General features: G+C 46.7%; 1 protein-coding gene across 1 annotated transcript in view; it reads left to right on the forward strand.

Annotated features, from left to right (window-relative positions):
- Positions 1–25289, forward strand: part of LOC147120614 (villin-1-like) — a 65557-nt gene that overhangs the window by 25685 nt on the left and 14583 nt on the right. The window contains exons 9-15 of the mRNA XM_085986747.1: positions 1954–2052; positions 12631–12784; positions 12881–12981; positions 14205–14342; positions 15267–15425; positions 19490–19669; positions 20964–21109. Of these exons, the coding sequence (XP_085842873.1) occupies positions 1954–2052; positions 12631–12784; positions 12881–12981; positions 14205–14342; positions 15267–15425; positions 19490–19669; positions 20964–21109 (977 nt within the window). The remainder of the gene's footprint in view (positions 1–1953; positions 2053–12630; positions 12785–12880; positions 12982–14204; positions 14343–15266; positions 15426–19489; positions 19670–20963; positions 21110–25289) is intronic.

Genomic DNA, 25289 nt, shown 5'->3' on the forward strand with positions numbered 1-25289 from the left:
CCATTACCCAATACAATAGCAAAATACTGCGGATGCTGGAAATCCAAAATAACAACAGAAAACGCTGAAAAAACACAGCAGGCCAGGCAGCATCTGTGGAGTTAATGTTTCAGGTCGAAGACCTTTCGTCAGAACTGGAAAAAAGCAGGAAATGGAATAGATTTTAAAGCAAGTTTAGGGGCTGGGGAAAAAGGGGAGGGGGATGAAAGAAGATAAGGGAAGGTCAGCGACAGGATAGAAAGCAGGAGAGATTAAGAGACATTAAAGGCAAGAGGAGGTGGTAATGGGACAGGTTAAGGAATAAAAGATGGCTCGAGATGAAGTGTGAATTGCGCTGGCAGAATGAAGGACAGCTGCCATGTGGGAGGGAAGAAAAAAAGGCCAAAGTGTTGATTTAAAAAAAAAAGGAAAATATGTGATAGGAGCCGAGGTTATAATGTGAAATTGTTGAACTGAGTCCAGAGGGCTGTGGGGTGCCTAATCGAAGGATGAGGTGCTGTTCCTCGAGCTTACGCTGAGCTTCCGTGGAACAATGCAAGAGGCTGAGGACGGTGAGATCTGAGTGGGAATGGGGTGGTGAATTAATGTGACAGGCCACCGGGAGCTCGGGGTCCCCTTTACAGACTGAGCAGAGGTGTTCCGCAAAGCAATCACCCAATCTGCATTTGGTCTCCCCGATGTAGAGGAGACCGCATCATGAGCAGCGAATACAGTATACTAGATTGCAAGAAGTACAAGTAAATTGCTGTTTCACCTGAAAGGGGTGTTTGGGGCCCTGGCAAGGGGGGGAGGTATAGGGGCATGTGTTGCATCTCCTGCGCTTGCATGGGAAGGTGCCAGGCGAAGGGGTGCTGGGGGTGGTAGAGGAGTGGACTAGGGTGTCGTGGAGGGAGCGGTCCCTTCGGAATACTGAAAGGGGAGGTGAGGGGAAGATGCGTTTGGAGGTGGGATCACGTTGATGGCGGAGGATGATCTGTTGAATGTGGAGGCTGGTGGGGTGTAAGGTGAAGACAAGGGGAACCCTATTGTGGTTCCGATGGGGCAGGGGTGAGTGCAGAAGTGCAGGAAATGGAACAGACCCGATCGAGGGCCGTGTCAACCACAGCAGACTCCATTACCCAATTGAATGAATCTTGACTGTCAGTCCAATGGCCTTTTTTCCCCCATCTCCAATATTTTTGCAACTGAAATAAGTGTGCAAAGAAAGTGAGGGGAGAGAGAGAAACATTTTTTAACGCTGCCATGATTTTTCTTCTGGGTTTTGCTTGCGGCAGTGTCCTGAGATTAGTCTTAATTCCCGGAGACTCCACCACCCTAGGCTGTGAGCTAGAGGAATGGAAGGGCGGGGGGCTGGAAATCTGAACACCGTCACAATGTTGGGTAAGCCAGGTTCCTGGGCTTGTATTGAGGAATCCTCGCTTGCCTTGTGAATCAAAAAGAAAGACTTGCATTTCTAAAGCACCTTTCCTGACCTCTGGCTCTTTACAGCCAATAAAGTACTTTTGAAGTATAGTCACTATTGTAATGTTCTATCATAGAATAACACTGCACAGAAGGAGGCCATTTGGCCCATCGAGTCTTGCCATCTCTTTTTCGATGAGCAATCCAGTTAATCCACTCCCCTGCTCTTTCCCCATCTCTGCAATTTTTTTTTCTCCAAGTATTTATCCAATTCCCTCTTTTGAAGGTGACTATTGACTCTCACCCTATCTTGTGGCTAGAGTATTTATCCCTCAACCAATATCATTAAAAAACGATTATTTGATTGCTGTTTGTGGGTGCTTGCTGTATGCAAATTGGCTACATTACAATGGTGACTACACTTCAAAAGAAAAAGTACTTCATTGGCTGTAAAGCGCTTTGGGACGTTCTGATGTTGTGATAGGTGCTATATAAACACAGGTTCTTTCCTAGACTGAGTTGTATTTTAAGCCTGTGTAATTTTTTTTTTAGGACTGCTACATTCTAGACCAGGGTGGAATTAAAATCTATGTATGGAAGGGAAAAATGGCCTCCAAACAGGAGCGTGGGTCAGCTCTAACCAGAGCGATGGTGAGTACAGCATCTTCCCACCGACATGAGGCACTTGCCACCTCCATGCCCTTGAATTCTGGCTTTATAAATGAATGAATGTGACTGTGAATCTAGTGCTACCTTTCCAAGCATCGACTGAGCTGAAATAATGCCCAGTCAGTCAACATAAGAGGCTGATTTTAATGTTTTCGATTGGCAATGCAATGAAATGGGGGCATTGCCCAGACTGTTTAAATAATGGAACTTCGCTACATTGATAATGGCTTTTTGGCCAGTGATTAAGTAAGAGTTAGGATTTTTTTTAAACTCTCTCTCTCTCTCTCTCTCTCTCTCTCATATATTGTTGGATCCATGATTCAGAGGATATGTTATTCAATAATCACACGGATGCTGTACATTAACAATAAACAGGTCTTTACTGGAGGAGGGTAGTCTCAAGACTGGGGGTACAGAGGCATGCGCAAAGCTTATATACAAGTGTGGTCACTGCCGGTACTACAGTATACAGGAGCTGTAAAAGTAGTTCTGACTTAAAGGCACATACACTACAATTCCTCCCCTTTTAGATTAGTAGTACCCCTACTATTCAAATAACAATTAACATGTACATTAAACAACAAAAGTCCATTTATAGATTCAGTCTTTGGGGCGGCTTCCTGACCCTTTCGGGATAGCGCCTTTCCGGAGGTTCTTGTTCTTGGTGCAGAGGCGATTCTGACCCCAGTTCATCGGGTTCCACTGCTACTGGGTCTGAGGTAGATGCTACCGGTATGTCTGGTTCATCCCCAGGTACTCGAGACATGGGGTTGACCTGTTCCTGTGACGCTAAGATCTGATTGACGTGGTGTCTCTCTCAAAGTTCTCCCCGACATTACTGTGTACATTAATGGCCCCTGCCTTGTACATATCGTTCCGGGTTGCCATTTCTCTGTTCGATAGTCACGGGCCAAGACTGGTCGCCCTACATTGAAGCTCCTTGTCGGCTTCTCATTGATGTGCTGGAATTGTTTGTCCTCCCCATTTCTTCGCACATTTGGTCTGAGCAAGTCCAGACGCGATCTCAACCTTCGGTTAAAGAACATCATGGCTGGGATCTGGTTGGTAACTGCATGTGTCGCGTTTCGGTAGGCTAATAAGAAATTGTCCATCTTATGCTGTAGTGGAATTTCATCGTCGCACGTGGCCTTTATCGCCTTCTTAAAGGTTTGTACGAACCTCTCAGCCAATCCATTTGTGGCTGGATGATACGGGGCGGATGTGTAATGCCTTACCCCATTCCTTCTCATAAATTTTTGGAACTCGTCGGACACAAACTGTGGTCCATTATCAGAGCAAATCTGCTCTGGCAAACCGTTTCTGGCAAATATGGTCCGTAGGACTGCAATCGTTTTCTCTGTAGTGGTTGAAGACATTTTTATCACCTCAGGCCACTTTTTGAATGAGCATCCACTGCTATTAAGAACATTGAGTCCATGAATGGACCAGCGAAATCAATATGCACCTGTTGCCATGGTGAGGAGGGCCACTCCCATGGGTGTAGAGGGGCATGTGGTGGTGCATTTTGGACCTTCTGGCATCCTAAGCAGCTCTTAGTTAGGTCTTCGATTTGTTAATCGATTCCTGGCCACCACACAAGCCCTAGCAAGGCTTTTCATTTTCACTCCCCCCCCCCCCCCCCCCCCCCCCCCCCCCCCCCCCAGATCACCTTCATGTAGCTCATTTAGCGCTCTCTCCCCCTTAACTTGGGTGGAATCACCACTCTGGATCCACACATCACTGTCCCCTGGCATACTGACAGCTGTTCTCTTCTGGATGAGAATGCTGGCAACAGTGAGTCGCCATGTGTTGGCCATCCCCTCACCGTCAATTCATATACCCGAGACAGCGTTGGATCATTGCGGGTCTCCTTCTCTATCCGTGTTCGTTACTGGCAATTGTTCAATTATTGACGAATAAAATATCTCGATAGGGTCCACTGCTGGTGCTTCCTCCACAGTAGGCAGTGGCAGGCGCGATAGCCCATCAGCGTTTCCATGCTGTTTCGTGCCTTTATATTCTATTCATATTGATTCGCCCCTAGAAACAGGGACCATCTTTGTAACCGCTGCGCAGTCATCACTGGAATGCCCTTCTTAGGATTAAAGATGGAGACAAGTGGTTGGTGGTCAGTCAGCAAGGTGAACTTCTGCCCATGCAGATAGTAGTTGAATTTTTTTACTCCCCATACTAGGCTGAGGGCCTCCCTGTCAATCTGGGCGTAGTTGCGCTCGGCTGAGGTTAGTGACCGAGACGCAAAGGCTACTGGCCTCTAACCCGTCTGGGAATTTGTGCGACAGCACCACTCCAATACCATAGGGTGATGCATCACATGCCAAACGAATTGGTAGTGCTGGGTTGAAATGGGCCAACACCTCTTGATGTGATCAATTCTTTATACTTCTGGAAAGCTCGTCTACGTTTGTCATTCCACTTCCATGGTACCCCTGTTTGCAGTAGGGTGTTCAGTGGGTGTAATACTGTAGACAAATTTGGTAAGAACTTGTGGTAGTAGTTTACCAGCCCGAGGAACGACCTCAGTTGTGACACATTTTCCGGTGCTGGAGCCTTGACTACTGCCTCAATCTTGTCAGGGAACTTAATGTAACCCCTCTTCATCGATGACGTGGCCACAATACAAGATTTGTTTCTGGAAAAACTCGCACTTTTGTGGCGATTAGCTCGTAGCCCATACTCTTTAATCTGGTGAGCACCTTCTCCAAGTTGGCGAGGTGATCACCGTCATTTCCGCCCGTGACCAAGATGTCGTCCAAATAACACTGGGTCCCTGGAATCCCTTGCAGGACCTGATCCATCGCCCTTTGCCAGATAGCCGGAGCCGAGGCTACTCCAAACACCAGCCGGTTGTATTGATAGAGACCTTTGAGTGTTAATCGTAAGGTATTGTTTTGAAGCTTCTTCTACCTCCATTTGCAAGTACGCCTGGGCTAGATCAATTTTGGTGAAGCGTTTACCTCCAGATAGCGAGGCGAAAATATCCTCAATTCGTGGAAGCGGATATTGTACCGTGTGAAGGACTGGGTTCACTGTCACCTTAAAATCCCCACAGATGCGGACCTTCTTTGGTTCCCCAAGCGTATTACTCAACGACCTCTTCATTACAGGAACGATGGGTGTAGCCCACTCGCTCCAGTCCACTTTGGACAGTACTCCTGAACGTTCCAACCCTTCCAGCTCTGCTTCAACAGCTGGTCTGATCGCATAAGGCACTAGTCTGCCCTTCAGAAACTTTGGGCTTGCATTTTCCTCTATTTTAATTGTTGCTGTTATTCCTTTGTGTTCCTAGTCCCTCATGGAACACTTTTGTGTCCGTTCGCATTTTTGACAGTCATCCAGGTGTGATGTCATCCTTTTTGGCCTCAACCTTCCATGCCTGTATGGAATGCCAATCTAATTGTATCTTACAATCGTTCTTACATTCACGTTCTAGCAGTGGTGGTCCTCCATCTGGCAATACATATATATCCATTTTAGGTATTTTCTGGCCTTTATATGTCAGTTTCACCCTTATTTTTCCTTTTGGGGTAGACTTTTTGCCCCGTATACGTCTTCAAGACAATCTCTAGCTTTCAAGGGTATGTGTGAAAATAGCCGCTTTGTAGTCTTTGATTTATGACTGTTAGAGCTGACCCTGTGTCCAATTCCATTTCCACTTGGACTCCGTCTATCTTGAGTGTAACCCAGATAGTCTGGTGATCCTCCATTTCGGTTACCTTATGTAGTTTCAGACAACCCAGCTCCTTTCTTCCGGAGTCTGTCACTTTTCTGTTCGTCTGAACCACTGTCCATCACCTGGTGTACCTTTTTTGTACTTCTCCTGTGGAGATTTCTTACTATTGGTTTTCTTCCCAGACCTGCAGACTCTTGCTATGTGTCCTGCTTTCCCACACTGTCTGCACACTTGGTCCTTGAACCAACAATCTTTCTGGTCATGTGGTGTTCTGCCGCAGCGATAGCACTTCCCTGTTCCATAGGACATTTCATTAGTGCCATATTCTTGCGGTCTCCGTTGTATCTCTGCAGCGCCCCTTGCAGCTGCGTCGTGTGATACTGCCATACTGAAAGCTTTGTCCAGCGTAAGATCCTTTTCTGATAGAAGCCGTTTCTGGGTTCCTTCACTTTGTAGCCCACACACAAACTTGTCCCTTAATGTGTCTGCTAGTCCCGCTCCAAACTGGCAGTGTTTCGATAGCTTGCGCAGTTCTGTTAGGTACTCAGCATTGCTTTAATCTTTGTGTTGGTTCCTTTTATGGAACTTAAATCGTTCTGCTATCAGCAGCGGTGTGGGGTTTAAGTGGTCCTGTAGGATTTCTACTATGCTTTCAAAATTCTTGTTCACCGGCTTCTCTGGGGTTATTAGATTTCGCAGTAACCCATAAGTTTTTGCACCCATGGAATTTAACAGAACCAGTGCTTTATTAGCATCTGGCACTTCATTCGCCCTGCAGTACACTCAATAATACGTTCCACATATGTCGCCCAATCTTCGACTTCATTGTCGAACGTAGAGATACTGCCACTCTTCGGCATCCTTGGGTGTGAGTTAACTGTCAAAAATGGCGGCTCCCGCGCTTCCCCTTCGCCGCTGGCACAAAATGGCGTCTCCCGCGCTTTCCTTCCTTCCCGCACTCGCCCTTCTTCTCCGCTGCGGCTTCTAAAAATGGTGTCGCCCGCGCGGACCCTGTTCAGCCCGTGAGCCCTGGCTGTGCTCTGCGCGTTTTTTTTTTTAATTTTTCGACGCCGCTCAGTCTAGAACCCGGCTGTTTCTTTACCTTCTCTCCAGTTTGTTTTCGTTTTCTCGACGCCGCTCGGTGCTCAACCCCCGGCTGTGCCCTGCGCTCTTCACCCTCTCTTACCCCGTCAACGCTGCTCAGCTTTCTCGCTGCCGCTGCTCGGGAAGGGTCTGCGCTGGACCCGTCATCTGTCTCTTGCTGATCGCCGTGGCTGGGGAACCAAGCCCGTCTCTCCAGAGCCTCCCCTGCGAAGTTCAATCTCTGCCTGACGGCTGGGCGGTTGCTCGTGGTCGACGCCCGTGTTCCTGGCCTCGACACTTTCTATGTTGCAGGTAGATTCGAATCGACACTCGTCGCCACTGTTGGATCTGTGATTCAGAGGATATGTTATTCAATAATCACACGGATGCTGTACATTAACAATAAATAGGTCTTTACTGGAGGAGGGTAGTCTCAAGACTGGGGGTACAGAGGCATGCACAAAGCTTATATACAGGTGTGGTCACTGCTGGTACTACAGTATACAGGAGCTGTAAGTAGTTCTGATTTAAAGGCACATAAAGTACACTCATCTAATGGGGCTCTCGCTAGGCAGGCATTTATCGCCCGTCTCTAGTTGCCACTTGAGAAGGTAGGGGTGAGCCGTCGCCTTGAACCACTGCAGTCCCTGTGGTGACGGTGCTCCCCCAGCACTGGTGGGTACGGAGCAATGTTCCCGTTGAGCCGCACAGCGTCTGGAGGCCGTTCACCGAAAAAATGGAATTGGCCGTGCAGCCAGTTAAAGGGCCAAAACAAAATGACAGGAACATTGGGCGGGAGTTCCAGGATTTTTGACCCAGCGATGAAGGAACACCGATACATGTCCGCCAATATTTGGCGAGGATTAAACATCCAAGCATTTCATTTAATCCGTCTGTGCTGGATTATAAATCTGGTCCCAGGTGCTGAACTCTGGCTGCCTGCACATGATTTGCAATTCTGTTAAAGATGCCCCTCGACCACCCCACTGGAGCCCTTCTAATTCTTGAAGGGGGGGGGGTGAAATTGCAAAGCTTTGGGGAAAAGAACACAGGTGGTGGTAATTGGATATCTCCTTCAAAGAGCCGGCACAGGCATGATGGGCCGAATGGTCTCCTATCATTCTATGAAAACATATTCTCACTTTTTCCTTTTTGTTCTCCTAGTGATCGCCATCCTGAGTCTTGTGATCCCCTATAAATATAAGTTACAGCATGGAAACAGGCCATTCGGCCCAACCAGTGCATGCTGGCGTTTACCCTCCACGCGAGCAGAAAGTCCCAATCTCATTTACCCACCCTGTTCCCATATCCTGACCACTACCTTTTCCTACATCCACCTCTCCAATCCAATCTTCAATGTTGAAAGTTTCTGCCTCAGCCACTAACCCCGGGAGTGAATCCCACAGCCTCACAACTCTTGTGTGAAGCAGTTTCTCCTGCCCTCTGTTCTAAATCTCTTGCATTTAATCTTCTATCTATGGCCCCTCATTCTTGCCTCCTCCAATACTGGAAACTGTCTGCTTCTATCTACCCTGTCTTACCCTTTTTATCATTTTAACCACTTGTTGCTGATTTTCATGAACCAATGAATGATTTGGATTTTCCTGAAGATGTGCTACGTGCAAGCCCACCCTTTGCTCCTCAACCTCCCTTGACTAAGCCTTTGATCCCAGCTCCCAATCATTCATTCCTCTGGCTGTGTCCATTTTCCTCATGCCTCTGAACACTTGAAACCTTTTCCTATATTAAACGTGCTCTCTCTTGCCGCCCTCCTCCCATGCCCTTCCCCCCTTCTCATGTGGAGACATTCCACTTGATATTCTTACTGATTAACATAAGAACAGGAGTCGGCCCCTCGAGCCTGCTCCACCATTCAATAAGAGCATGGCTGATCTTACCTTTGCCTCAACTCTACTTTCCTGCCTGTTCCCCAAAACCCTCTTTCCCTGTAGCTCAAATATCTGTCTATCTCCGCCTTGAATATATTCACTGACTCTGCCTCCACCGTTCTCTGGGGTAGAGAATTCCAAAGATTCATGACCCTCTGAAGAAATTCCTCCTCATCTCCGTCTTAAATGGGCAACCCCTTATCCTGAAACTATGCCCTTGTTCTAGATTCCCCCACGAGGGGAAACATCCTCTCAGCATCTACCCTGTCAAGCCCCCTCAGAATTTTGTATGTTTCAATAAGATCACCTCTAATTCTTCTAAATTCCAATGAGTATCAGCTCAACCTTTCCTCATAAGACAACCTTTTCATCTCTGGGAATCAACCTAGTGAACCTTCTCTGAACAGTCTCCAATGCAAGTATATCCCTCCTTAAATAAGGTGACCAAAACTGTATGCAGTACTCCAGGTGCGGTCTCACCAATGCCCTGTACAGTTGTAGCAAGACTTCCCTACTTTTATACTTCATATCCCTTGCAATAAAGGCCAAAATTACTTGCTGTACCTGCATGCTAACTTTTTGGGCTGGATTTTACTCGTGCTGGGAGCGGGACTGCTGCCTTTCAGGTTCTAGTCCCGCCCCCAATGACGTCCGATGCACAGATGCTATTTTGGCCTTGTTAAGCCCATCCCTGCGGGCTTGCCGGCTAACTAAGAGAAAGCTGGTGTCCGATGACATCCGTTAATGACGCTTCATCTGCCGGTTTTCTTAACTGCACATGAACCATAAATTTTTGAGAGTTTGACTGCATTGAGGTGCAGTCAAACACTGACAATCACTGTACACAGGTGAGCCCTTGCACCCAGTCTCTCCAGTGACTCTCTCCTTAGGATGAAACAGATGGCAGCGGCAGGTGAGGTTACAGAAGTGATCTGTCACTTCTCCCAATGAGGTGAGGCCACACAAACCCTTCAAAGCTTGTCACCTAGAAAAATCTAAACACATTAAAAATGACTTTCCCAACATTTCCTTACCTCCTGATATTCACCAGTGTCCCATTGTATCCTTCACATCACTTCTGCAGCTGTCATCTATACACAAACATTACAACAGATCCACAGCACGCCTCACTTACCCTGGCGGGGTTCCCCGACGTCGGGAAGCCTGCAGCAGAAGTCTAAAAATTGGAAAAAGCCTCTTAACTGCCTGTTAACTACCTGTTAGTTAAGTGGCTATAATCCTCTTCCCACCGCCAGGAATCGGGTCCCTGCTCAAATCGGGGACCCGACTCCCGGGAAGGTTGGTTGGAGGCGAGTTGAGAGCGGGTTCGGGACCTGCTCCCATTCTTTGATTTTCCCAGCAGACCCGCCTCCTCCGGGCTGGTACCCAGATCCTTCTGTACCACAGTATTCTGTAGTCTCTCCATTTAAATAATATTTTGCTTTTCTATTCTTCCTACCAAAGTGGATAACTCCACATTATACTCCATCTGCCAAATTTTTGCTCACTCACTTAACCTATCTATCCCTTTGCAGACTTTGTTTCCTCCTCACAACTTGCTTTCCCACTTTTCTTTGTATCGTCAGCAAATGTGGCTACAGTACACTCTGTCCCTTCATCCAAGTCATTAATATAGATTGTAAATAGTTGAGGCCCCAGCACTGATCCCTGTGGCACCCCACTAGTTACAGTTTGCCAACCTGAAAATGACCCATTTATCCCAACTGTTAGTTAGCCAATCCTCTAACCATGCTAATATATTGTCCCCAACACTGAGCTCTTAATGAAGACCATCTCCTGATGTGTCCTCAATAGTGTAAGGAAGGGGCTAATCAGACTGTCCTGAAGTCTGCTAATGTTACACAGCTATTGGTTTCTCTTCATGCTTAGTAATAGTGACATTTTAGCTTCTGCCTTTTAAGGAAGTAACCATGGCGGACAAGAAAAGGCCCTCTGGTCCATCCAGCCTCTCTGTCTGTCTCTGTCTTGTTCATCACGGTATACACTCTCCACCCCACCCCAAACCAGTTTGAATGCAGTTGCCACTGAACTGTTGAATTAAGACTGACATTAAAGCAATGGTCAGTATACACAAGAATGTAAGAAATAAGAGCAGGAGTGGGCCATTCGGCCCTTTGAGCCTGCTCTGCCATTCAATAAGATCATGGCTGATCTTCTACCCAAACTCCACCTCCCTGCACTATTCCCCATATCCTTTGGTTCCCTTAATATCCAAAAATCTATCTATCTCTGGCTTGAATATACTCAACGACTGAGCCTCTGGGGTAGAGAATTCCAAAGATTCACCACCCGCTGAGTGGAGAAATTTCTCCTCATCTTAGTCCTAAATGGCCGACCCCTTATTCTGAGATTGTCACCCCTGGTTCTAGACTCCCCAGCCAGGGGGAAACATCCTCCCTGCAGCTACCCTGTCAAATCCTTTATTTAAAAAAAATTAATACATTTTCAATGAGATCACCTCTCATTCTCCTAAAACTCTAGGGAATATAGGCTTGGTTTAGTACCTAATTAACTGTTGAATTAAGACTGACCTTTAAAGCAATGGGCAGTTTAGTGCCTAATTATAAAAGACATTCCTGTGTATACTGATGAATTTCAGAGAACTTTAATTGGCAGAGTTCTGCAGAAGGAAACGCCTGCGTATACTTGATCCTTTCCAGAAGCAGGGGCTTGGTATGGAATGGTACAGACTTGTAATTAGAAGTTCCACTTGGTAGAATAGAACAAGCGTGAAACCGATCAATAAGATAACAAAGTTGGGGAGTTGTACTGGTCTATGGGAAAAATAACTCGTTAAGACTAAAGTTATTGATGAGGGACAAGCTCGTTGAAATCCTCCTTGACTATGGCGTTGTATTGGGTAATGCAGAAATATGTGGCTTGTTACGCAGAAGGGGCAAGAAAAAGTTTTTAAAAAGTGGGTGTTGGAGCACGTACTTGGGATTCGTAAAGGCCCAAGATACCGAGCTCCGAACTGGAGGGCGTTTTGAGTTCTGACAAAACTAATCCCGCAAGGTTTCGTTGTAAGCACACTCAGTGTATGTTTAATTACTGTCTACTTAATAAATCTGTGGTATTTGATGTTTATGAAGCTGAAACATTGTCACAGATTATGAACACTATTGATTTGAGGAGTAAATTCTAAATGAGGAAACTCCTATCCTCCCCAACAAATAGTACGAGGACTTGAATTGTCACCTAAGCCATGGCTCAGTGGATTGCACACTCGCCTGAGTCTCCTCCCTCCCCCAAATTCTTGCCTCCCCCTTTCCTTCCCTCCCTCCCCACCAGTCTTCTCTTTTCTTCTCTCCCCACCCCCCGGCACTCTTCAGTGTCAGCCGTGGCTCAGTGGGCAGCACTGTCTCTCTCCTCCAAGTCAGCAGGTTGTGGGTTCAAGTCCCACTCCAGAGACTTCAGCACGAAATCCAGGCCGACACACTCAGTGCAGTGCTGAGGGAGTGCCGCACTGTCAGAAGTGCTGTCTTTCGGATGAGATGTTAAACCGAGGCCCTGTCTGCTCTCTCTCGGGTGGATGCGAAAGATCCCACGGCCACTATTTTGAAGAAGAGGGGAGTTCTCCCCAGTGACCTGGCTAATTGTTATCCCTCAACCAACATCACTTTTTATAAAAAAAAAAAAAAAAAAGAAAACCAGATTATCTGGTCATTATCACATTGCTGTTTGTGGGATCTTGCTGTGTGCAAATTGGCTGCTGCATTTCCCACATTACAACACTTCAAAAGTATTTACTTGGCTGTAGTGCTTTGGGACGTCTTGAGGTCGTGAAAGGTGCTGTACAAATGCAAATCTTTAAGTCATTCTTTATTTAGGAGGTGAGCACTCCACTTTCTAATTGCTCTAATGTTCTGTTCCCAGGGCTTCGTTAAGGCTAAAGGTTACCCTCCCTCTGTGAACATAGAGTCGGAGAATGATGGTGCAGAGTCCGCTCTATTTAAGCAGCTGTTTCAGAAGTGGACGGTCAAGTATCAGACCGTTGGCATGGGCAGAACGCACAGCGTTGGCAAAATCGGTATGTGAGCCCACGCAGGGTGGGATGGGGCGGGCCGGACACAGGCGAGTCCGCTGGCGACGTGACTTTGATTCTCCCCTGCGCTTGTTTTTCTAGCCAAAGTGGAGCAGGTGAAGTTCGATGCCATGGAGATGCACGCCAAGCCCGAGATCGCAGCCCGTGAGAGGATGGTGGATGACGGTTCTGGCGAAGTACAGGTATCCTCACACGCTCCCGCTCCCGGCCCACTCCTGCTCAGACTGCAGCGGTTCAAGAAGGCGGCTCACCATCACCTTCTCGAGGGCAGCTAGGGATGGGCAATAAATGTCAACCTTGCCAGTGACGCCCATGTCCCATTAATGAAATTTGAGGACAATATTGCATGTCTCCATGCCTTCAGCTCATCTGCTCAAACCATCATCCAGGCCTTTGTTACCTCCAGACTCGACTATTCCAACGTTCTCCTGGCCAGCCTCCCATCTTCACCCTTCCTTCATAAACTTGAGCTCATCCGAATCTCTGCCCATATCCTAACTCGCACCGAGTCCTGTTCACCCATCAACCCACTGTGCTCACTGACCTGCATTGGCACCCAGTCCGGCAACGCCTCCGTTTATTTAAAAAAAAAAAAAAAAAAATTCTCCTCTGTTTTCAAATCCCTCCCTATCTCTAACCCCCTACAGCCCTCCAAGATCTCTGCATTCCTCCAGCTCTGGCCTATTGTACATTTTCCACCCCACCGACTCCCTTCGCCTCCCCATTGGCAGCCGTGCCTTTAGCCGTTAGACAGTAAGCTTGAAATTCTCTCTCTCGCGCCCTCCTTTTTTAAAGATGCTCCTTAAAACATGCCTCTCTTTGAGGTTTCTGTACCTTTTGAGCACACTGATACTATTTGAAAAACATGCTCCTTTTATATATACATATATATTTTGACTACTGTACATCAAAGGAAAATGTCCTAGATAAGACTGACTTTATTCCTAAACCCTTTGAAATCGGACTATTCTCAAACAGCTGTATGTTTACATCAGAACTACTTCCCTTAAACAAAGACTCCTTCAAATGGATTTGCTACCCCTGTTTTATTACTCAAACTAAACATTAACCACTCATGGGTGACCACATTTCTAACACGTAGTCCCTTTACACAAGCTCTTTGCATATCAGAAAACAAGCAATGTATTATTTTTACAACACTTCAGTCATCCTGTTTATATCTGGAAAGCCTGTTGCTTGAAGATGCAAAGAAGTTTGACTGTTAACCCTCAACTCCCCAAGATGTCCAACATGCCTCTACTGCTCACTGCACCCTAATAAGCAATGAAGTAAACTGAACCTGTCTCAAAGTTTTGGCTATGATCACTTGAGCAATAAAAATTAAGTCTCTGATGTAAAAGTGATGGATTTTTTTTTTTAGCGTAACTGATTTATCTGTTCCCAGGAGTGGCGGATTGAGGACCTGGAGCTGGTACCAGTGGAGAAGCGGTGGCATGGACACTTCTACAGCGGAGACTGCTACCTGATCCTTTACACCTACACAGTCAACAACAAACTTCACCACATCCTCTACATCTGGCAGGTCCGTGTGACCCCTGCACGCTTTGTGTGGTTTAGATTAACCAGAGCATTATACCTGGGAGCGGCAACTAGCTGGAATCTAATCGAGGGGTTCGGGTGGTTTGTATATAGAATAACAGTTACCTGGGAGTGAGTTACAGGCTGGAATCAAATCGGGGGGTTTATAGAATAATGAATAAGAACATGAGAGATGTGGGGGAGAAACGGGCATTGAGCCTAAAAGGCTGGTCTCTCCTGGGCTCCACACATCTGACTTGCCTTCCTACCGTATCCCTCCAGAAAAGCATGAAGCCCACCCACCACAATGACTCAGTGTGGGGATCTGCGCCATGCGTGTTGTGACAGTCCAGAGTTCAGTTCCTGTGTTTTGCAGTTCGGTTGGATACTCCCAGACAAGCAAGTGTCTGGGTCAGGAGGACAGGACTGGGGTGGAAGGGTTGCCAACCCTTCCTGGATTGCCCTGGAGTCTCCAGGAATCTCCTGGACCCTGCTGTGTGCTAAAACCCAGGAGGAAAATCATAGGCGGCGTTAAAAGGATTGTGTTTGGCATTGAACATTTTCCTTCATTAGTTCTCTTTTTTTTAAATTGGGAGATGCTGAAAAGTGGCAGCTGTGGCAGGAGGTCATGTGATGAAACCTCCAGAAATCAATCCAATCAGAGTTGGTAAATCTGGACTGTGATGCCCTTATGGTTGAATAGCCAGCCAATGCTCACAACTTGGGCTGGTGTGCATAATGGCCACTTGGGTAGGGTGCCTATGGAGCCATACAATGCCTTCTGGAGAGAGGAGAAACATTGGCAGAGCTGCGAGAGGGAATGAAATGGTTTGTGTAACTATATAGAGGGTGTGAGGTGCTGCTATTTAATGGTGAGTTGTAGCGTGCTTCCTGGAAAGCTCATTTTGACTTTTTTTTTATTTTCCAGGGTAGCCATGCCAGTCCGGCTGAAATCACTGCCTCTGCCTACCAGGCAGTCAACCTTGACCAGCAGTACAATGGAGAGCCCGTGCAGGTCCGAGTGACGATGGGGAAAGAACCACAACACATGATGGCCATTTTCAAGGGCAAACTTGTAGTTTTTGAGGTAACTTCGATATGGGGGTGGTAGGGAGGGAGGTAAAATGAGGTGTGTGTGTGTGTGTGTCCACCCACCACAAGCTGAGTTTCTGACCCCACATGTTCTGTCACAGTCAGCGCTCCTGGCCCTTGCCTCAGCCCATCTGCAGGTGGAACCGTGGCCTTTTGTCACCTGCAATAAAACCCGACTATTCCAGTGTTTCCTGGCCGGCCTCCCATCTTCCATTCAGCTCGTCCAACAAAAAAAACATCTATGTATGCTGAATAAAAACCTGAAAATGCTGGAAACACTCAGCAGGTCAGGCAGCATCTGTGGGGAGAGAAACAGAGTTAACGATTCGGGTCGATGACCTTTCATTAGAACTGGGGGGGGGGGAAAAGTTTGAGGGGCCCCGAGTAGGACTGTATCCTGTCCCATTAGCCCTTGTCCTCGCTGACCTACATTGGCTGATCATGACTGGGAACTAAACATACAAGGGTATTTGACAATTAGGAAGGACAGACAGGAAGGAAAGGGAGGTGGGGTTGCTATGTTAATCAAGGATGGAATCACTGCAATAGTCAGAAATGATATTGGGTCAAAGGATCAGGATAGTGAAACAGTTTGGGTGGAGATAAGGGGGGAAAAAGTCACTAGTGGGCATAGTCTATAGGCCTCCTAACAGTTGCAACTCTGTTGGTCGGAGTATAAATCAGGAAATAGTTGGGGCTTGTAATAAGGGAACAGCTATAATCATGGGGGATTTTAACTTTCATATTGACTGGACTAATCAAATTGGGCATGGCTGCCTTGAGGAAGAGTTCATAGAGTGTATCAGGGACGGGTTCCTTGAGCAGTATGTAACTGAACCAACCAGGGGGCAGGCAATCTTAGATCTGGTCCTGCGTAATGAGACAGGATTAATAAAAAATGTCCTAGTAAAGGATCCCCTTGGAATGAGTGACCATAATATGGTTGAATTCCAAATTCAATTTGAGGGTGTGAGTTGGATCTCAAACCAGCGTACTGAGCTTAAATAAAGGAGACTATGAAGGTATGAGAGTAGAATTGACTAAAGTGGACTGGGAAAACAGATTAAAGTGTAAGACAGTACAAGAGCAGTGGTCTACATTCAAGGAGATATTTCACATCTTTCAAGAAAAATATATTCCACTGAGGAAAAAGGGGAGTAAAAGAAAAGACAGCCATCCGTGGCTTAGTAAAGTAATAAAGGATAGTATCCGACTGAAAACAAGGGCATATAAAGTAGCCAAATCTAGTGGGAGGATAGAAGATTGGGAAGCATTTAAAAGCCAGCAAACAATAACTAAAAGATTAATTAAGACAGGGAAGATAGATTATGAAAGTAAACTAGCAAAAAATATAAAAACAGATAGCAAGCGTTTCTACAGCTATATAAAAAGAAAAAGGGTGGCTAAAGTGAATGTTGGTCCCTTAGAGGATGAGACCAGGAAACTAGTGGTGGGGAACATGGAGATGGTAAAGATGCTGTACAAATATTTTGTATCAGTCTTTACAGTAGAGGACTCTAAAAATATCCCAGCACTGGACAAACGGGGCAATGGTGGGAGGGGGAGGAGCTAAACACAATTAAAATCACTAAGGAGATGGTACTCAGTAAAATAATGGGACTTAAGGCGGATATATCCCCCAGGCCTGATGGCCTACATCCTAGGGTCTTGAGAGAAGTGGCGGTAGGGATTGTGGATGCATTGGTGATCATTTTCCAAAACTCCCTGGACTCCGGAAAGGTCCCGGCAGATTGGAAAACTGCTAATGTAACACCCTTATTTAAGAAGGGAAGTAGACAAAAAGCTGGAAACAATAGACCAGTTAGCCTAACATCTGTGGTTGGCAAAATGTTGGAGTCCATTATTAAGGAAACAGTAACAGAGCATTTGGATAAACATAATTTAATAGGACAGAGTCAGCATGGTTTTATGAAGGGGAAGTCATGTTTGACAAATTTGCTTGAATCCTTTGAGGATGTAACATACAGGGTGGATAAAGGGGAACCAGTGGATGTAGTGTATTTGGATGTCCAAAAGGCATTTGACAAGGTTCCACACAAGATTACTGATCAAGATTAAAAAATCATGGGATTGGGGGTAATATACTGGCATGGGTGGAAGATTGGCTATCTAACAGAAAACAAAGAGTTGGGATAAATGGTTTGTTCTCAGGCTGGCAATCAGTAACTAGTGGTGGTCTGCAGGGGTCAGTGCTAGGACCCCAGCTCTTTACAATCTATATTAACAATTTGGAGGAAGGGACCGAGTGCAACATATCCAAGTTTGCCGACGATACAAAGATGGGAGGGAAAGCAGTGAGTGAGGAGGACATAAAAAAAACCTGCAAAAGGACATAGACAGGCTAAGTGAGTGGGCAGAGATTTGGCAGATGGAATATAATATTGGAAAGTGTGAGGTTATGCACTTTGGCAGAAAAAATCAAAGAGCAAGTTATTATCTAAATGGAGAGAAACTGCAAAGTGCTACAGTACAAAGGGATCTGGGGGTCCTGGTGCATGAAACAGTTAGTAGGCAGGTGATCAGGAAGGCCAATGGAATCTTTGGCTTTTATTGCAAGGGGGATGGAGTATAAAAGCAGGGAAGTCTTGCTGCAGTTATACAGGGTATTGCTGAGGCCACACCTGGAATACTGCATGCAGTTTTCTTTTCCATATTTAAGAAAAGATATACTTGCTCTCGAGGCGGTTCAGAGAAGGTTCACTCGGTTGATTCCGGAGATGAGGGGGTTGACGTATGAGGAAAGGTTGGGCCTCTACTCATTGGAGCTCAGAAAAATGAGAGGCGATCTTCTTGAAACATATAAGATTGTGAGGGGGCTTGATCGGGTGGATGCAGGGAGGATGTTTCCACTGATGGGTGAGACTAGAACTAGGGGGCATAATCTTAGAATAAGGGGCTGCCCTTTCAAAACAGATGAGGAGAAACTTCTTCACTCAGGGTAGTAAATCTATGGAATTTGCTACCCCAGAGAGCTGTGGAAGCTGCGACATTAAATAAATTTAAAACAGAGATAGACCGTTTCCTAGCAGATAAGGGAATTGGGGGTTATGGGCAGGGAAGTGGACGTGAGTCTAGATTCGGATCAGCCATGATCCTATTGAATGGCGGAGCAGGCCTGAGGAGCCGTATGGCCTGCTACTACTTATTATGTTTATGTTCTCCCGGTCTTCGCCACTTTTCCCCCCCCCCCCCCCCCCCCCACCACCACCACCACCCCACATGCCACCAATTTGTTAGACCACTCTTGGAGTTACTGTGCACAGTTCCGGTTTCTATTATAAAAAGGATAGAGGCACTGGAGAAGGTGCAAAAAAGATTTACAAGGATGATACCAGAACTGAGACTGAGCAGGCTGGGGCTCTTTTCTCTAGAAAAGAGAAGGCTGAGGGGAGACCTGATCGAGGTCTTTAAGATTATGAAAGGGTTCGATAGGATAGACGTAGAGAAGATGTTTCCACTTGTGGGTGAGACCAGAACTAGGGGACCATAAATATAAGATAGTCACTAATAAATCCAATAGGGAATTCAGGAGAAACTTCTCTACCCAGAGAGTGGTGAGAATGTGGAACTCGCTACCACAGAGTAGTTGAGCTGAATAGTGTAGATGCATTTAAGGTGAAGCTGGATAAACACATGAGGGAGAAAGTAATATAAGTATATGTTGATTGGGTGAGATGAAGGGTAGGAGGAGGCTCGTGTGCAGCATAAACGCTGGTAAAGACCTGTTTGGCTGAATGGCCTGTTTCTGTGCTGCTAATACTTTGTAACCTTGTAATTGAAGATCTAGCATAGAATGGTGACTGCCAGTTCAAGCAAAACAAGTGACCATTTAATCCATCTGGATTTCCACCCTAGTCCAATTTATTTGACTAAATGTCCTGGACTAGGATTCAAACCTGGTTGCCCCAAGTCTACTTAAAGTTCTGATGCTGTAGTTACTAGGCTCATGCACCCAAACCAGTTTTACTTGTTGGAATGATTGGCTGGCAGGTGGCATTTCTTTGGGGTATTGTTGACCATTCTCTTGCTGTTTTTCAGGGGGGTTCCTCCAGGGCTGGCAACAGTGAGCCAGAGCCCCCAGTGCGTCTCTTCCAGATTCAAGGCAAGAGTGAGTACAACACCAAGGCCTTTGAAGTCTCAGCACGTTCCTCCTCCCTCAACTCCAATGATGTCTTTGTGCTGATGACAGGTGACCGCTGCTATCTATGGTATGGGAAGGTAAGAACTCTTCAAACTCTTTGAGCAGTGTCATTGGGATCCAATAGTGAATCCTACCGTTGCCTTGATTTAGTCCCTGCAAAAGAGCTGTAATCCACCCCAACCACAAGTGGAAGCGAGTTTACAACATGGCTCACTGCCCAATAAATGGGGGGGGGAGGGCTCCTGAATCAACCAGTCTTGAGAGTCCAAACACCCATCTTGAAATGTGGACATTGAGGTCAAGACATGAACCTTCTGTTGGTTTTTATTCCTGGCGGAAGCCAATGTGGTTAATTAGGAATAGGAAAAGGATCTCCCGTGTGTGTGTGTAGAACCAATGGCTACGTCTCGGCCAGGGTGGCAGTAGGAGTTGACCTCGGGATCCTGGCATCAGCGAGTGGGGAAATTGGCCAGGGTTCCTGCTCGTGAATACTCTGGGCATCAAGTTCAGATGAGACCAGCTGTGATGTTACCCACTATCCAGCATTCTACCCAGGCTCAACTGCAGCTGGCAGAGGGTTCCTCGAGCCTCTTAAAACCATGACCCTGATTTTTTTTTTTTTAACTCCCACCAATCAAGTGGAAACCGTGCCCGGGGGGGGGTGGGCAGTTAAAATGAGACGAGTCCCTTGCCCCCTCCGATCCTGTTGCCTTCCCACTCTGTCCTGACGATGACCTGTTTGCTTTGACCAGGTGAGCAGGACACCCATCCCGAACTGGGTTTATTTTGGGTGTCATTGTGGGTCAGGAGGAGCACAAGGAAGCCTGGGGAGTCTCCCTTGCCCAGAGCACCATCCACGCCTGCACCCCCCACCCACCAGATCGTGTCCAAAGCCCTCGCCTGGCTCCCGGGGACCAATCCTGCGGGTCCCCGGCTGCAACCTCCCACCGCCCGAATTCCCACTCAATTCACAATTCACAATTCAAATCGCTTTATTGGCATGATAAGTTACATCTTATGTTGCCAAAGCATCAAAATACATTTATGGTTTAGCACTCCCTCTTCCCACCACCCCCCCCCCCCCCCCCCTGGGTTGACCAGGTGGATTCGGACAGGAGTCGGAGAATATTCATGGAAGTGAGCCTCGGCTGGGGCTTTATGACCCCTGGACCCCCTCAAGTATGCTTTGGGGCTAGTGAGCACCATACCTGCCCCCACCCCCTTTAAAATGGGTGCTCATTAGCTCCAGTGAAGTCAATGCTTTCAGGGTAGGTGAAGGGAAAGAATATTGGTAATAAAAACAGAGAAGGAAGGAACAAAAAGTTGTATCTCCTCTTCATGGCTCCTGTAAACACTCTGGTTGTGTTGTAGGGATGCAGTGGTGATGAGCGAGAAGTAGCCAAGAGGGTGGCTGACACCATCTCCAAGAGGGACAAGCAGAATGTGTACGAGGGCCAGGAGCCTGCTGATTTCTGGATAGCTCTTGGAGGGAAAGCACCATATGCCAACACTAAGAGGTATGTTCTTGCCTGCTAAAGAAAAGACAACCCTGCTAATACTTGGACAAGTATGTCCAACAGGAATCACACTTGCATGCTCTTAATGTGTCAGCTGTGGCTCAGTGGGCAGCACTTTGGCCTCCGGTTCGAGTCCCACTCCAGAGACTTGAGCACATAATCCAGGCTGACACTCCCAGTGCCAGTACTGAGGGAGCGCTGCACTGTCGGAGGGGCAGTCTTTCGGATGAGACATTAAACAGAGGTCCCGTCTGCCCCCTTGGGTGGATGTAAAAGATCCCACGGCCACTATTTCGAAGAAGAGCGGGGGGGGGGGGCGTTCTCCCTGGTGTCCTGGGGCCAATATTTATCCTTCAACCAACATCGCTTTGGGATGTCCTGAGGTTGTGAAGGGTGTTTATAAATGCAAGATTTTTTTCTATGACAGTGTCAGAGCAAACTCCTTTCAAACCATGCTCTGGAGTAACTTGATGCAAGCTATGACGTGACGTGACCAGTCAGAACACCCCTTGCCGTTGCCATTGGCCACATTCTTGAGTTCACCAGAATTAATACCGGAGCTTGGAGGGTTACATTGAGGACAGGTTGCATAAGCCTGGCTTGTGCGCAGAGTTTAAAAGTTTGGGAGATGATCTGATTCAGGTGTTTAAGATGTTTTAAAGGATTGGATAGGCTAGATACAGAGGAACGATTCCCTCTGGTGGGGAGTCCAGAACCAAGGAGGCACAATCTTCAATTGGAGCCAGGCCATTTAGGCAGAGAATCAGGAAGCACTTTTTCCACACAAAGGGTAGTAGATATTGGAACCCTCTTTCCCTCTGCCCCACCCCCCAAAAAAAAGACTGGATGCTGGGGGTCAATTGGAGTGTTCAAGATTGAGATCAATAGCTTTTGCTTGGGTGAGGGTATCGAGGGATATGGAGTTAAGGTACAGATCGGCAATGATCTAATTGAATGGCAGAGCAGGCCTGAGTGGCTGAATGGGCTCCTCCTGCTCCTATCTTGGGTTGGGAGAAATTGGCACTAAAGATGGTGCTACTGTGTAATTGAGATCACTCCATCTAATACCATGGTAATTACAAGTCACTTTTATAAAATAAAAACCGAGAATGTTACAAATGCTCAGCAGGTCAGGCAGCATCTGTGGAGAGAGAAACTGTTAACGTTTCAGGTCGATGACCCTTCGTCAGAACTGGAGCATGCTGGAGATGGAACAGGTTTTTGAACAAGTGCAGGGACACGGAAAGGCGGGGTGGGGGGAGGAAAGAACCAAAAGGAAGGTCTGTGATGTGCTGGAAGGCAGGAGAGATTAAGAGACAAAAGGGATGATGGTGCAAGGCAAAAGGAGATGGTAATGGGACAAGTTTTAAAAAAAAAAAAAAAAAACACAAGATGGCTCTAGATGAAGTATAAATGGCAATGGCAGAATGATCGACAGCTGCCATGTGGGGGGGGGGGGGAAGATTGGGGCAGAGGTTATGGTCTGAAATTGTTCAACTGAGTCAAGAAGACTGTGGTGCCTAATCGAAAGATGAGGTGCTGTTCCTCGAGCTTATGTTGAGCTTCATTGGAACAGTGCAAGAGGCTGAGGACGGTGAGGTCTGAGTGGGAGTGGAGCAGAGAATTAAAGTGACAGGCGACCAGAAGCTCGGGGGGGGGGGTCCCCCTTACGGACTGAACGGAGGTGTCCGTAAAGCGATCACCCATAGAAACATGGAGCAGGAGTAGGCCATTCGGCCCCTCGAGCCTGCTCCACCATTCAATGAGATCATGGCTGATCATCCAAATTCAGTACCCTGTCCCTGCCTTCTCCCCATATCCCTTGATCCCTTTAGCCTTAAGAAATATATCCAACTCCTTCTTGAATATATTTAATGAACTGGCCTCCACTGCCCTCTGTGGCAGAGAATTCCACAGGTTCACCACTCAGTGAAGAAATTCCTCCTCATCTCAGTCCTAAATGGCTTACCCCTTATCCTTAGACTATGACCTAGTTCTGGACTCTCTGGCCATCGGGAACATCCTTCCTGCATCTAGTCTGTCCAGGCCTGACAGAATTTTATAGGTTTCGATGAGATCCCCTCTCAATCTTCTAAACTCCAGTGAGTACAAGCCTAATCGACACAATCTCTCCTCGTACATAATTTCTGCCATCCCAGGTATCAGCCTGGTGAATCTTCGCTGCACTCCTTCCATGGCAAGAACATCCTTCCTCATAAGGTGACCAAAACTGCATACAATACTCTAGGTGCAGTTTCGCCAAGGCCCGGTACAACTGCAGCAAGACATACTTGTCCCTGTACTCGAGCCCTCTTGCTACGAAGGCTGACGTACCATTTGCCGCCTTAACCGCCTGCTGCACCTGCATGCTTACCTTCAGCGACTGGTGCACAAGAACACCCAGGTCTCTTTGCACTTCCCCTTCTCCCTATCTATTGCCATTCAAATAATAATCTGCCTTCCTGTTTTTGCCACCAAAGCGGATAACCTCACATTTATCCACATTATAGTGCATTTGCCATGTTTCTGCCCAATCACCCAACCTGTCCAAATCGTACTGGAGTTTCACGACATCCTCCCACCCAGCTTTGTGTCGTCTGCAAATCTGGAAATACGACATCCAATTCCCTCGTCCAGATCATTAATATATATTGTGAACAGCTGGGCTCCTAGGACCAATCCTTGCGGTACCCCACTAGTCACTGCCTGCCACTCGGAAAATGACCCGTTTATTCCAACTCTTTTTTGCTTTCTATCTGCCAACCAGTTCTCTATCCAAGTCAATACGCCGCCGCCGCCCCCCCCCCCCCCCCCCCCCCCCACAATCCCATGTGCCTTAACTTTACACACTAATCTCTTATGCAGGACCTTATCGAAAGCCTTCTGAAAGTCCAAATACACCACATCCACTGGTTCTCCCTTATCTATTTTACCAGTTACATCCTCAAATTCCAGTAGATTAGTCAAGCATGATTTACCCTTTGTAAATCCATGTTAACTTTGTCTGATCCTGTCACTGCTCTCCAAGTGCTCTGCTATTACATCTTTTATAATGGACTCTAGCATTTTCCCCACTACTGATGTCAGGCTTACCGGTCTGTAATTCCCCGTTTTCTCTCTACCACCTTTTTTGAATAGTGGGGTAACATTAGCTACCCTCCAATCCATGGGTACTGTTCCAGAGTCTAGAGTTCAGGAAGATGATCAGCAATGCATCTACTATCTCCAGGGCCACTTCCTTAAGTAGCCTAGGATGTAGATTATCAGGCCCTGGGGATTTATCAGCTTTCAGTCCCGTCAACTTCCCCAACACCATTTCCCTACAAATACTGATTTCTTTCAGTTCCTCCCTCATTAGTCCCTATATTCCCCGACATCTCTGGGAGGTTATTTGTGTCCTCCTTCATGAAGACAGAACCAAAATATGTATTTAATTGGTCTGCCATTTCTTTGTTCCCCATTATAAATTCCCCTGATTCTGACTGCAAGGGACCTATGCTTGACTTCACCAATCTTTTTCTCTTCACAATATCTATAAAAGCTTTTACAGTCAGTTTTTGTTTCCTGCAAGCTTACTTTCATAATCTATTTTCCCCCTCTTAATTAATCCCTTTGTCCTCCTTTGCTGAATCCTAAACTGCTCCCAATCCTCAGGTTTGCTGCTTTTTTTTTTGGCCAATTTATATGTCCTCTCTTTTGATCTTGTTATCCCTAATTTCCCTTGTTAGCCACGGTTGAGTCACCTTTTTTGATTTTTTTATGCCGAACTGGGATGAACAAATTCTGTAGTTCATCCATGTGATCTTTGAATGTTTGCCATTGCCTATCCACCGTCAACCCTTTGTGACATTACCCAATCAATCCTACCCAACTCGCGTCTCATACCATCATACAGGAAACTTTGTTATCCGGAGGCTAAATGTCCGGCAAGCTCGAGCCACCGGCAAAAATCAGGAGCCGTTTTGTTAGGTTTTTTTTTCTCGTGGCTTTTTTTTTTTTCCCCCAAGTCAGGCTCTGCAAAGTCTCTCTGAAGCTGTTGCTAAGCGACAGATGCTTCCAAGGTACGGCTGACTGTTTGTTTAGAAGCTGTTGCTAAGCAACAGTGTTTGTTGCCAGATACGGAGCTTTTAACGCTAGTTTGTCCGGCAGTTTTGAGGGAACGGCAACAGCTTGGTGCCGG

Source organism: Somniosus microcephalus, chromosome 4 (assembly GCF_052327205.1).
Source record: "Somniosus microcephalus isolate GS21.2 chromosome 4, FLI_Smic_1.0, whole genome shotgun sequence".
NCBI lineage: Eukaryota > Metazoa > Chordata > Chondrichthyes > Squaliformes > Somniosidae > Somniosus > Somniosus microcephalus.